Source organism: Notechis scutatus, chromosome 2 (genome assembly GCF_049901735.1).
Source record: "Notechis scutatus isolate UNSWTSFEM ecotype Mainland chromosome 2, rNotScu1.2, whole genome shotgun sequence".
Lineage (NCBI taxonomy): Eukaryota > Metazoa > Chordata > Lepidosauria > Squamata > Elapidae > Notechis > Notechis scutatus.
This window is the reverse complement of record NC_142010.1, coordinates 159,939,154-159,952,724: the sequence shown is the minus strand read 5'-3', so window position 1 is coordinate 159,952,724 and position 13,571 is coordinate 159,939,154. Positions and strand designations below refer to the sequence as shown.

Below are 13,571 nucleotides of genomic sequence, written 5' to 3'. Positions count from 1 at the left end.
CCCTTTTCTTCCTCTATGTTTTGGAATCTAAGATAAAATTCTGATCTGTCCATCTCCCATCTCAACATACCACTTTTATCTTGTTCAACCACAGTTAATCAGTTATCAATATCTCCAATCTTCTTGTCTCTTTGTTTATCTTCTTCTTCAATTTTTTAGAGTCTCTCATCGTACTTCATCATCATTTGTTGGATGTTCTCCACCTTTTCCCTGTTCTTTGTTCGATGTTCTCTGTTCTCTTTTCAATATTCTCTGTTCTTGTTTGAATATTTTGAATTCCTTGCATAATCATCTGCAGGGTCACTTTTTCTTGTTCTTTTTCTTGCCGTAACATTGTCTGTATTGAACGTTGTCCTCCAGATGGTGGAGAGGAAGAAGTAGAAGTTGAGGAACCAGGGGTTGTTAATTTCCTACTCATTTCGAGCAATTCAAAATCTTCAGGTTCTTCTAGACCTTAATCCAATTGCGAAATAACCAATTGCAATTCCAAATAAAAATAGTAGGAAAAAAGAAGCCAAATAGTAATAATAATAAAAAAAGAGGAAAAAAAATTCTTCAGGTTCTTGTATACCTTAATCCAATCAATTGGTAAGATAGCAGTAAAAATTCAAAAATGAAGGAAAAGACCATAAACATACACAAAAAAGAAAAAGTTGTAAAATCCTAAAAAAGGTGGAAAAGTGAAAAATAAAAAGCTAAAAAAGAGAAAGGGAAATTCTTCAGGTTCTTCAACACCTTAATACAATTAACAGGTCTCAAATATAAAAGGATGCATAAGAAAGAAGGCCAGAAAAATAAACAAAAAAAAAGGAAAAAAGCCAATATGGAAGGTAGATGGAAAGACAAAAATACCAGGGAGGGGGAGGGAAAAAAAGAAAAAAAGACTACTCCCTTAAAAAGAAAAGGAAGAAAATCATTAATACTAAAGCTTTTCCTTTAAAATAAAGAGCAAGTGTAGAAATTTAACTTCCAAAGACAAGAAAAAAAAAACAAAGACAAGTTCCAAAGGGCCAAAAATCCAAATAGCTATTACAAAAAGTAAACTGATGAGGAGGGGTAGCGCAGCTTAGAAAAAATAAAAAGAGTACACTGCACTTTGTTTAATTATCCAAGGCTCTTGTTATAACTCTCTTCTCCAGAGACTTATCACCTTTTCTTTTCCTATAAGCTTCAACACCAGACTCCAGATGTTGATAGAAACCCAGAAGAGCACCTGTAATAACACTCTCCCATGCTCTTCCCTCTATCTTATCAAATAGCAATGTCCTTGAAAAGAAGTCTCAGTTCTTTCTCAGCTTTGTCTGGTCAAGAGAGTAATAGAATATTTCCAAACCTCTAGTTGGCAGTGTTACAAAGTTTCTTTTGCTTTCACTTTCCCCCTCCTTTTCCAAGCAAAATATAATAAGAATTAATAAAAGAAAAGAAAAAGATATTTAAAAAAATAACTAAAAAAGAGTCTCTAGCCTAGAATATTATAAAATCAAAAAGGAGAAAAAGAATAAATAAAAGAAGAGAAAAAACCAGTCCAGTTTCAAAATATAAGATCGTGTGTAGAAAATCCAGCAATGAGAAAAAAAAATTACTTTGACATTCCTGTTTAAAATCGCCACTTAGTCACTTCTGTCAAAACTTTTACAGATTCTTTCTTTTCCTTAGGGTGTCCTTTCAAATCTTAGAATAAAAAAAAGTTCTCACCAAACCGGCACACTCTCTCTTTCCGTTCTCTTTCGTTTCGGAGCTGTCCCAACTTCAGCAGCTTTAATGGCTGCCTCTTTGCCGCTGGCAAAGAGAGCTTCTCCTGGATCTACCAGGGACTTTGTGGTATCCCTGGGATCGACAGGATGCGCTCTTTACATTCACCATCTCTTCGGGATGGTTTAGATCCAATTGGACCGTCCAGGAGCAAAGATATCGGCAGCAATCTCAGACCTCCAAGATCACATGCCGTATCGTCGTGACGCCAGCTCCGCCCTCCCTCATGACAGGGAAAGGTCCTATAAATTTTGGTTCTAGCTTTTTACAGGGTAGCTTTAATCTTAAATACTTGGTGGAGAGGTAAACCTTGTCCCCTATTTTGAAGGGCATATGGGGGGGGACTGATGTTTATTGGCTTGCACTTTTTGGATTTTCATGGCTTCCTGAAAGGTTAATTTCATGTTTTCCCATGTTTTTCAGAGTGACTCCATTCACTCAGTTAAAGTAATGGAAGAAGGTGGCTCCCTGGGGAGTTCAGGCATGGGGATGAACTCCATGCTAGTGGTGATTTTGAAGGGGATTATCCCAGTGTTACTGTGCACTGCATTGTTGTATGCCACCTCAGCTAAGGTAGCAAGTCTGCCCAATTAGTTTGTTGGTAATTGACATAGCAACTTAAGTATTGTTCTATTGTTCTATTATTGCATTAATTTGTTCTGCTGCCCCATTAGTACTCTGATGAAAAGCTGAGCTAAGCCCCTGGGAGGACTCAATAGAACTGATAAACTCCCTCCAGAATTTGGCTGTGAATTGGTCCCACCGGTCTGTGATGATTTTCCTAGGAACCTCGTACAGCCTGCAAATATGCTTTACAAATAGTTTGGCTAGTTTGTGGGCTGACGGGAGACTTGAGGGCTATAAAATGGGCTTATTTGGAGAAGAGGTTGATCAATGTGCAAATGACCATATTTCCCCTATGCTCTGGAAGTTCTACTATAAAATCCATGGTGATTTCTTCCCATGGATGGGATGGGTCAGCTACTTGTCGGAGCAGCCCTGGGGGTTTCTCTGGTCACTTCTTCACTGCAGCATACATTGCACAGCTTTGTTATAGCTCTCAATGTCCCTTTTCATCTTTAGCCAACAAAATTGCCTCCTCACCAGGTGGAAGGTTTTCAGGAAGCTGAAGTGTCCTGCCTGTTTTATGTTGTGGCTGTTTGGAAGTACTTGAAGGCAAAAGCTGTTGGGGGACATACAGTTTAGAGCCTTTCCAGACTAGTCCACCTGTAAGGGTCAGTAGCACTTTGTTGTCCCTGTTCCATGGATCAGCTGGCAGCTCAGTTTTTAGCTTTTGAGTCAGACCCTCTCCCTCTTCAGCTCTTTGCCTTTGCATCTGTTGCCTGGTGGTGGCTTGTGTCACTTTCTGGGAGGAAGGCATCATGGCGTGGATCACTTCCTCACACTTGTTGTTGTATTGTGGCATTTGTGACAAGGCATCTGCGAAAAGATGTCGTCCCCCCCCCCCCGGGATGTACTTCAAAGTGAAAGTGAACTAGTTGAAGTACTGCACCCACTGAACTTGTTTAGGTGAAAGTTTCCATGAGATCCTAAGAGCCTCCAGGTTTTGTAGTCAGTCCATACTTCAAAAGGCACCTGGCTGCCCTCAAGGAAATGCCACCATGTCAATAGAGCCCAGAGAACCACATATGCTTCCTTCTCCCATACTGCCCACTTTCTTTCAGTCCCTGTTAGCTTTTGGGAGGTGTAAGCACATGGCTGTAAATTCTCCTCTGTGTTTTCTTGGAGAAGAACTGTGGCCACTGCCATGTTGATGGCATCTGCTTGGACGATAAAAGGTTGCTCAGGGTCTGGGTGCTTAAGAATTTACTCTTTGGCAAAGAGTCTTTTGAGCATCTTGGAAGCCTTCTGGCACTCAAAGGTCCATTTTAAGGGCTGACTTGGCTGGAGCTTCACTCCTCCCCTCCAGTCTTTAGTAGCTCAGTGATTTTTTAGTTTAGTTTAGTTTACTTTATTGTCATTGCACCTTGTACAATGAAATCAAAAACCATCTTCAGTGCACATTATGACCATGACCATGAAAATAAACACAAACATACATCCTTCACCCTCCACACATTGAACTGAAAACACCTGACCACATCAACACTGCACTATACAGCAGAATTCAAAAGAGCTACTGTTCTGGGATAGAAGCTGTTTTTCAGCCTAGTTGTCCTTGTTTGTATTATTCTGTACCATCTGCCAGATGGTAATAGTTCCAAAAAAGGGTTCCCAGGATGAGATGGATCTTTGAGAATGTTTTGAACTTTTTTAAGGCAGCGGGAGCTATAAAGCTCTTCCAAAGAGGGGAGAGGGCAACCAATGATCTTCTGGGCAATGACATTAACCCTCTGGAGTGCTTTCCTATCTGCCACTGTTCAATTGGCAAACCATACGTAAGTTAAAATGCTCTCTATGGTGCAGCGGTAGAAGGTCACCAGCAGTTTTTATTGAGTTGTTGTTTTCTGAGAGGTCTCAGGTAGTATAATCTCGGCTGGGCCCTTTTGACCAGGGCTGCAATGTGAGCACCCCAGGTCAGGTCCTCTTTTATGGTAACACCCAGAAACTTAAAACTGACCACTTGCTCCACTCAGTCTCCATTGATAAGCAAACGCTGGATGTCTGATCTGTTCCTTCTATAATCCACTATAAACTCCTTGGTCTTATTGGTGTTGAGGAACAAGTTATTGTCTCCACACCACAAAAGCAACTGGTCCACCTCATTTCAGTAGGCAGACTCATCCCGCCCAGAGATGAGTCCCACCACTGTTGTATCATCTGCAAATTTAGCAATAGTATTACTAGCATGAGTGGGAATGCAGTCATGGACATAAAGAGTGTAGAGTCAGGGAATCAAAACACACAACCCTGTGGTGTACCAGTGTTAAGAATAAGGGCTGAAGTGGTATGATTACTTAATCTGACCCTCTGTGAGGGGGCAGACAGAAAATTCCATAATCTAAAGACAGATTGAATAAGAAGGTCCAAGGTCCAGAAGTTTAAATACTAGTCTATGTGGAAGAATTGTGTTAAATACAGAACTAAAATCCACAAAAAGCATACTCACATAGCCCTCCCACTGTTCTAGATGAGTCAGAGCAGTGTGAAGAGTGATGGCTATAGCGTCCTCTGTAGATCTATTTTTTCTGTATGGAAACTGGTGTTTATCAAATGTATGCGGAAGACCAGAAATGATGTGCCGGCAGACCAATTTCTCAAAGCACTTCATGATGATAGGATGATGATACACCAGCTTTTGTTCGCATAAAGGCTTAAACCTCCCCCTTTGACCTTGCCAGAATCTCTAGCCTTCCAGCTCAACAGCTGCATCTGGAATGAGTGAATGAAGCCAAGTTTCTGTGATTAGCAAAACACAGCAGTTCTTGATGAATTTAGTCTTTGCAATCTGTAGCCTTAATTCATCCATTTTGTTAGTCAGAGATCTTGCATTGGTAAGAAATATACTTGGAATTGAAGGCTTATGTGGAAACTTACTCAGCCTAAAGAAAATCCCAGCATGGCATCCTCTCTTCCAATTAGTTAGTTGGTAATTGAAATTGCATCTTAAGTATTGTTCTACCATTGCATTAATTCGTTCTGATTGGGAGAGCGATTTCAGCAAAGGAAGGAATAAACTGACTGTAGGAATTAGCAAACCCCAGGAAGCTTTGAAGTTGCTTGCAGGTTTGAGAGGGTTGCCAGTCTAGGATGGATTTGACTTTTTCTGGGTCCATTTCCACCCCCTCAGTAGACACCTGAGGGGTAGGTAGTCTAGGCTGCTTGTGAAATTCGCACTTGGATAGTTTGGCATACAGGTTTGCTGATATGAGATTCTTGAGCACCTGGTGTACCATTTGATGTGCTCCTCCATGGCTTCAGTGAAGATGAGGATGTCATCTAAAAATACAAGGACCCCCTTTGTACAGGTGCTCATGCAGCACCTCATTGATTAGTTGCATGAATACAGCAGGGCTCCCCTGAAGGCCAAACAGCATCACATTAAATTGGAAACTCCCCAGCAGGCAATTGACTATACTGTTTTCCACTCATCCCCCTCCTTAATCCTCAGCTGGTAATATGCCTCTTGCAGGTCTAGTTTGGTGAAGATTTTCCCCTTTGCCAAGTGGGCCAGCATGTCTTTCATTGGGGGGAGTGGGTACATATTTTCCATGCAGACACGGTTAATTTCTCTAAAATCCATACATAGCCTCATTGTTCCATCTTTTTTCTCTTTGAACAACACCGGCATGGCCTCCCTTGATTTGCTGGCCAGGTTCTTATCAATGTACTCCCTTAGTTCCTTCATTTCGGTAGAGGTCATGGAGTACAGCTTCGGTTTGGGTAGTTTTGTTCCTGGCACAATCTCTATTGTGCAGTCGGTGGGGTGATGGGGGGGCAATATATTGCATTCCACTTCATTGAAAAGGTTTGCTAGGTCCTTGGGAATCTGGGGGGTCCCTGCGAATTGTTCTAATGCAGCTCTTGATTTCTCGCTTTACTTAGTGTCCTTCAAATGCTGGACAGCTCCTATTTCAGAAGTGCTAGGAGTGGGGAAAGGAACTATTCCTAACCTTAATTTTCTCTCTCCCCCTTTCCACCAGGACAGTCTCAGGAACACTACCGCAGTCATTTTTTGTGCCACTACAAAGTAGATGAGCTCCCAGTGCCTGTCCACCTCTAGCCTTACTGGTTCTGTGAGGAGTGTGGTGGGGGCTCTCCCTATCAGTGATCTATCAATCTGATCGAATCTTATAGGCCGGATCAGGACTTTAGCCTTGATCCCTAGCTTCAGGACAGTTTGCAAGCTGATTAGACAGTGAGTACATCTTGAGTCTATTAGGGCTTCCACATCCCTCTGGACCCTGGATTTTGCTGCCACAATTTTTACAGGGATGGCGAAGGGGTGGGTCACTTACCATTGGGTCATCCTCACCCTTCATCAAATCTCAAAAAATACCCCACAGGAACTCCTCCATAATGGACAATGAAGAGAATAATAAACAAAGCAATGTTGTCATTCCATACATTGCAGAAATATCAGAAAAGCTCAGGAGGATCTTCAGCCAACATAACATACATGCACACTTCAAACCTGATACACTAAGGCAGAAGCTTGTCCACCCCAAGGATAAAACACCCAGACACAAACTGAGCAATGTGGTATATGCAGTACAATGCAGTGAGCCATGACAGATCTGTACATTGGGGAAACAAAACAACCACTTCATATATGCATGGCACAACATAGGAGAATAAACCCATCAGGACTAGATTCAGTAGTCCATCTGCATTTAAAAGAAAAAAGGAACTCTTTTGAAGACAGCACAGAGAAGATTGCTGGTTTGAAAGAGGGGTCAAAGAGGCCATATATGTCAAAATTGAACAGTCCTCTCTCAACAGAGTGGGAGGGATATGACATCATCAGTGTACAACACAGTCCTTTCAACAGCTTGAAAAAGGCTCCACTTGTACCACTCAGATAAACCTCCAGGTGATTTTAACAACTGGCTAAAATAATGCAACTGTCTGCAAGGAGTATAAATCCTTCCATTACCCAACATCCAGTCACAGTTGTATGAGAAGCAAAATGTCTTCAAAGAAAAACCAGAAAGCCCAGTTGCCTCTTGAAAAAGCACCTTTGGGTTAAGGAATGGCAACTTCCTTTTTCCTTCTGAAGTGTAAGAGAATATTTTATCCTTAGTTTCCTGAATATTTAAGAAAGGCTACGTACCTCAACCACTTTATAGAGAAAGGAATATACCAGTGAGGCATTGGCATTCTTCATGGTGATGGCCACCACTATATGAAAAATTAAGGACAAAGATAAGAGACATATATGGACAGTTACACTAGACACCTGTACTCTAGAAAGAATTAAAAGGACAAAATTGCACATACTACATAATGGTTAGTTGGTAGCCATCATGCATAGATTACTGTGTTACTATGGAAAAAAAGGCTGTTTTAATCAGAGTCTATGTTTATCAGGTGCATAAACATGCTTATTGGAAATAGCATGATCAATAATTCCACATGTACCGTTTAAATGTTTCCCTTATTGTGATGAAGATATGTTCAATGTGCAGAGGCATTTTCAAACTTGTAGAAAAAGCAGGAAAGTTTAGTTTTAAAATGGCATGGATTATATAGAGCAAGTTCTTCACTCCTTATGTTAAAATCATTTTTATCCTTTTTTTCTTTTTGAGGTGGGTTAGTGCAGGGGTGGGATTCAAAAATTCCAGCAACGAGGTGAAACGCTGGGCTTTGCTTCAAAATTAATTGAAAATGCGATTGCAGAAGATGAACAACAAAGACAAAGGACAGAAGAGGAGGTGGAGCAAATCAAAGAAGGGGCCAGAACAAAGAACTCTGGAAAGAAAGAGGAAAAGAGTTGGAAATAAATATTGGAGATATGGAAAATGAACAAAGAGGGAAATATCTGGAAAATTTAAAAAAGGGAAAAAGAATCAGCAGAAATTCAAAGGGTGGAAGGGAGTTATAAATAGAGAAGGGGATAAATACTGGAGTGAAAGAATAAAGGGGAAAATACAAGGGGAAAGAAGAGATAAGAAACAGGACTTGGGAACAAAGAAATATGGGAATTCTAAAAAAATGGGGAAAATTGTTTAATTAGACATAGAGATAATGGCTGATTGATATTTGGAGAGGGGATTCTGCAAGGTGCTGGGAGGTAACATAAATAAATTTGTAGTTGTGAAATGGGGACATATAGATTGATAAGATGGAAAATAGAACTGCTATTTTTTGATAATGGAATTCAGTGCTCTTTTCATTTATGCATAGAGATAATTGTAACAATAATGGAATATGTTTATTAAATATATTAAAATATTTTAAATATACTGAAATAAATAAAATGATATAGGAGGAGAGCTGAGATGGAATTATCATCAGGGTTTAGAATTAAATGAGTAGATTAATATGTCCTTTTTTCTGAAATTGTAGATAAACCTTATGAAATTAAAAAGGGGAAATCATGCAGAATCTGATTTATATATGTTATGTAGTTTTAAATGGGATTATTAATTTTAATGTTTTAGGTAATAAAATGTAAAACATTTAATAGGATTTAAAAGGGGAGATAATTAATATGTAATTTAGAGGTGACGCACTTAAACTGATATTTTTGGGGGGAAACCAATTTATAGAAGGAGTGTTATTAATCAGAATTTAAGAAGAATATACAAATGTGACAGTTAAAAGTATTAAAGTATAATAACTATGAAGTTAATATATGTGAATTAAATAATGAGACAAGCATTTGGAATAATATAATAAAATAGAAAATGTACAGTATAACAGTATTGTTAAGAAATTGAATACAAAAACTGAATATGTAATTATGGTCATATTTGTATGTGTATATGAAACCTGTAATCATGCTGTTCACTAAAAAAAGATGTTAAAATGTGGAAAACTGAATAAAACTTGTTTAAAAAAAATTCCAGCAACTGGTTCGCTGCCCGGTTGCTGGGTGGGCATGGCCATGGTAGGCATGGCCTACTGGAATTTCCTGTTTCTGGTTTCCAGTGAGCCTCCAGATGAGCCAGATTGAGAAAACTGAATGCTGGAGCAAACTATAAAGTTCCTGAAAGATGTATTCAACAACCTCAAGGCAGGAGAGGCACTAATCTGGGCTTAGAATCTCCCTGATCAACTGATTCCAGCCATGTCAAGTGATGGAGCAATAACTTCTGCTGCCATGACCACAACAGCAGTGGGCACCTTGGCTGCAACAACTGCCCCTGCATTGGACCTTGCAGCTAAACCTGCCCCAGCTATGGAACCAGATCCTGTGTGATAGGGGGAGGTCGCAAGATGCTCACCTTTAGCATAAAATTCAATGGAGATCCCAAGCACTGGGGTTCTTCCTGGCACACAACTGGACCTACATACAGGAATATGGTCTAGAAACAGCTACTGAAGGGGCAAAAGGGCAATGCATGACCATGACACCGGAGAGGCTCACTTCTGAATGGATGGCCACCCTCCACAATGACACTACCCTGGAGCTGAGAAACTTTGACTGCTTCATGACTGCTCTTAGGAAGTTCTTCAAGGACCCCTTGGCTGACCAAAAAGCCAGATATCATATAAAAACTATCAGCCAAAGACAAGAGGAGTGGGTGCATAAACTCAAGAATTTCACAACCTACCGGCTAACCAATTGACCCGAAGACATCTTGATCGGCTTGTTCCCGAGATGGGCTGAGCAATGAGATCTACAATAGTTGCATTTCCAGGGATGCCCCCTGCACCCGCCATGTTTGGTACATTCTAGCATTGATCTGGTGTGATCCAAATATCATCTGAGCCATAGGGGATATTCCTCCCTGAGAAAAAGTGGCACCAAATCCACAGCCACATGAGCAGAGCTTCAGGTGTGGGGGAAAAGGCCACTGGGATGCTGACTGCCAAGCTGCATGCCCAACCCAAAAGGCAACCCTGGGAGTTGCCAAAAAGCAAGGAATTGTGCCATAGAGAGCCCATGAAACAGCACTAAAAGGAGTGGAGGTCATAGATGGCGAGATAACTCTGACCAAATTGCTGGACAACCCAGTGGAGATGGATTCAGATTACAATGATGATCCCTTGATAAATTTCCTGGTCAATCCAGTGACCATCCCCATAGAACCAATGGTCCAATCCTCGGGGTACAAAAGGGAATTTAATAGCCTTCCTGGATTTGGGGAGTACCAGGTCAATGTCAGTGTTTCAGCAACCCTCCATTCCAACCAATAACTCTGAGGCAGACATCTCTCAAAGTTCCTTTATCTGGATAGTAACACATCTATGGAATCCCGAATCTGAAAGTTTCGGGCTTCCTTGCAAAAGTCAAAACTACAAATCCATCCACCCTTAGTCATCATCACATCACATGGTCCAATCACCATCCATCCTAAAGTAAGATTCCCATTTCATTATGTGCCACACTCAGTGACCTTGAACCAGCAAAGTAATTTTATTTTGTCTAACTAAATATACTCAAATGAATTCCTCCCTCCCACTTTGCATGTATATTCCAACTTTTCACCCAAGTAGCTTCTGACAAAGGGTAGCCTTTCCATAGCATCAAATATTGTAATCATCCTCGGTGTAATCTAGAATTTATTTCATAATGTATCTGACCCTGTACAATCAGAGGTTTGGGGGGAGCTGCTGGTATTGGCCTTAGATTTGACCTTACATCAGGCTTCAACAAACTACTGTGGAACACTGGGTGTATTTTCCCCAACAGCTGAGGGAGACTTAATTGGACTTTCACTGGATTGATTACCTTAGAAATAGGGAATGGACCCAAGAATTTAGGACCCAACTTTCTACTAAGAAGTTTCAACGTGAGATATTTAGTTGACAAAAACACTTTGTCCCCTACTTTAAATCATGGTTGGAGGGATCTATGTTTGTCTGCTTGTTTTTTATATTCCTCAGCAGCTTCAGTTAAAGCTTTTTTCGTATTCTCCCAACCTTTCTTTAATGAGTCCATCCACTCTGTTAAAGACATGGATGTTGGGGGTTCCCTAGGCATAGGGACAAAATCCTTGCTGGTGTTGATTTGGAATGGAGTCAAGCCTGTGCTGCTCTGTACTGCATTATTGTAAGCAACTTTTGCAAATGGTAACAGTTTCACCCAGTTCACCTGTTGATAATTTACATAACATCTAATGTATTGCTCCACCATGTGTTCGCTCTATCCGCAGCAGCATTTCACGCAAGATGGAATGCTGAGGAAAGACCCAATGGACTTCAAAACTCCCTCCAGAACTTAGTAGTAAACTGTACACCTCAATCTGAGATTACTCTACAAGGTACTCCATAGAGCCTATAGATATGCTTCATGAACACTTTTGCAAGTTTCTTAGCCAACAGTAGTCCATTACATGCTGTAAAGTGGGCTTGCTTAGAGAATAAGTCAACAACAATCCAAATCACAGTATTTCCTCCACTCTCCGGTAACTATAAAGTCCATCATGATTTCTTCCCACGGCTTTGTTGGTTCAGCTACTTGTTGAAGGAGGCCAGGGGTTTTTCCAGTTCTGTGTTTCATCGTGGTACAAATTGAACAGCTCTTCACATAGTCCTCAACATCAGTTTTCACTTTTGGCCACCAGAACTGTCTCTTGAATAAATGTAGGGTTTTTAAGAACCCAAAGTGTCCCTCCAACCATGAGTCATGGCTATGTTTCAGAACCATCAGTCTTAGGGTATTGGGTACATAAATCTTGGTTTCTTTCCAAGCCAATCTTCGTTCATTGTCAAATTGGTTTGATGTTCAACAAACCATGGATCAGTTAAAAGTGCTGCTTTCAACTTGGCTGTCAGTTTGTCTTCTAGGCACCTGGGGCTGCATTTGGCTTGGCCTCAAGTGGTTACTTGGCATGCGGGTTGAGCTTCTGTTATCATAGTTTGCACTACCTCCTCCCAGTAACTGTCAAATTGGGGTCAAATTGATTAGTTGCATAAATTCCGCGGGGTGGCCTGGAGTCCGAAAGGCATGACTCAGAACTGGAAACTACCGAGAGGGCAGTTGAAGGCAGTTTTCCATTCGTTTCCCTCCTTTATGCAAACTCAGAAGTAGGCTTCTCTCAGATCTAGCTTGGTAAAGATCTTGCCTTTAGACAGGTGATTTAATAAGTCCTTCATGAAGGGGAGGGGGTACATGTTTTTTATGCACACCGTGTTCATGCTCCTAAAATCAATGCATAATATTAAGCCACCATCTTTTTTTTCCCTTTAAACAGTACTGGGGCTGCCAACCTAGATTTGGCAGGTTCAATGAAACCCCTGGCCAAATTGGTATCAATGTTATTTTCTCAACTCAGTAATTTCGGCTGGTGTCATGGAATATATCTTTGGCTTTGGCAGTTTTGTCCTGGGTTCTAACTTGATGGCACAATCAGTGGCTCAATGGGAAGGGGGGCAAAATGTTATATTCCTCTTCACTGAAAACAAGTCCCTGTATTCTTTAGGGACTCGGGGTTTGCTGGGAGGAGAGTCTGAAGCGGTGGCTGCTGCTTCTGGTTGTGGATCCCTGTTGGGTGGCAGTTTCTTTGTGGGAGGAAGTGGGTAGCGGGCTGACCCCAATTATGATTTTTCAGTATCTGTCTTCCCACTTGATGGTAGGGGCCCATTTATCCAGCCAAGCAAGTCCCAATATGATAGATTTTGACATTTTTGGAGCCACTACAAAACGGATGAGCTCACAGTGTCTGCCCATCTCTAGTTTGATTAACTCTGTAATTTGGGTGGCGGGGACTCCTCCAATTAACATTCCATCTACTTGTTCAAATCTGATTGGGTGTTTCAGGGCTTTAGTCTTTATTCCTAATTGTTCAACAATGGGAAGCCCAATAAGGCATCTGGAACACCCAGTATCTATTACTGCTTCTACCTCCCCTGTCTCCCCCATCTCAGGCACCACCAATTTCACCTTAACTGTAAAAGGGGGAATGGCAGCACTCACCATGGGGTCCTCTTCTTCATCTGCCTCTGGGGGGAAGATTTCTTGGGCCGGAAATTCCTTGCTCCCTTCTGTGTGGAGGGGACCCTCTACAGCATGTCTAGCAATCCGGCTAGTGTCTGGAGGCTTCCGTGGAATCCTTTGACCCCTGGCAGCTGTACTAGGCCTCAGTTGTGGAACAGGTGCAGGAGCCAGACAGTCGGCTGCCCTATGACCAGCCTGACCACATCGATAGCACTTTAGAATCCTTGTGGGTTGGGTAGGAGCATCTTCAGCAGGTCTGGTCAGTGGCAATCTGGACAATCTGGGCAATCTGGTTCTCTTAGGAGGGCCC

At 41.4% G+C, this 13,571-nt stretch overlaps 1 protein-coding gene across 2 annotated transcripts in view; it reads right to left on the bottom strand.

Annotated features, from left to right (window-relative positions):
- Positions 1 to 13,571, bottom strand: part of AP1M2 (adaptor related protein complex 1 subunit mu 2) — a 79,300-nt gene that overhangs the window by 48,081 nt on the left and 17,648 nt on the right. The window contains exon 3 of one of the 2 annotated variants that reach the window (XM_026679662.2): positions 7,487 to 7,554. The exons of the other annotated variant lie outside the window; for it this stretch is intronic. Coding sequence (XP_026535447.1) covers positions 7,487 to 7,554 — 68 coding nt within the window. The remainder of the gene's footprint in view (positions 1 to 7,486; positions 7,555 to 13,571) is intronic. 2 annotated transcript variants of the gene reach the window in all.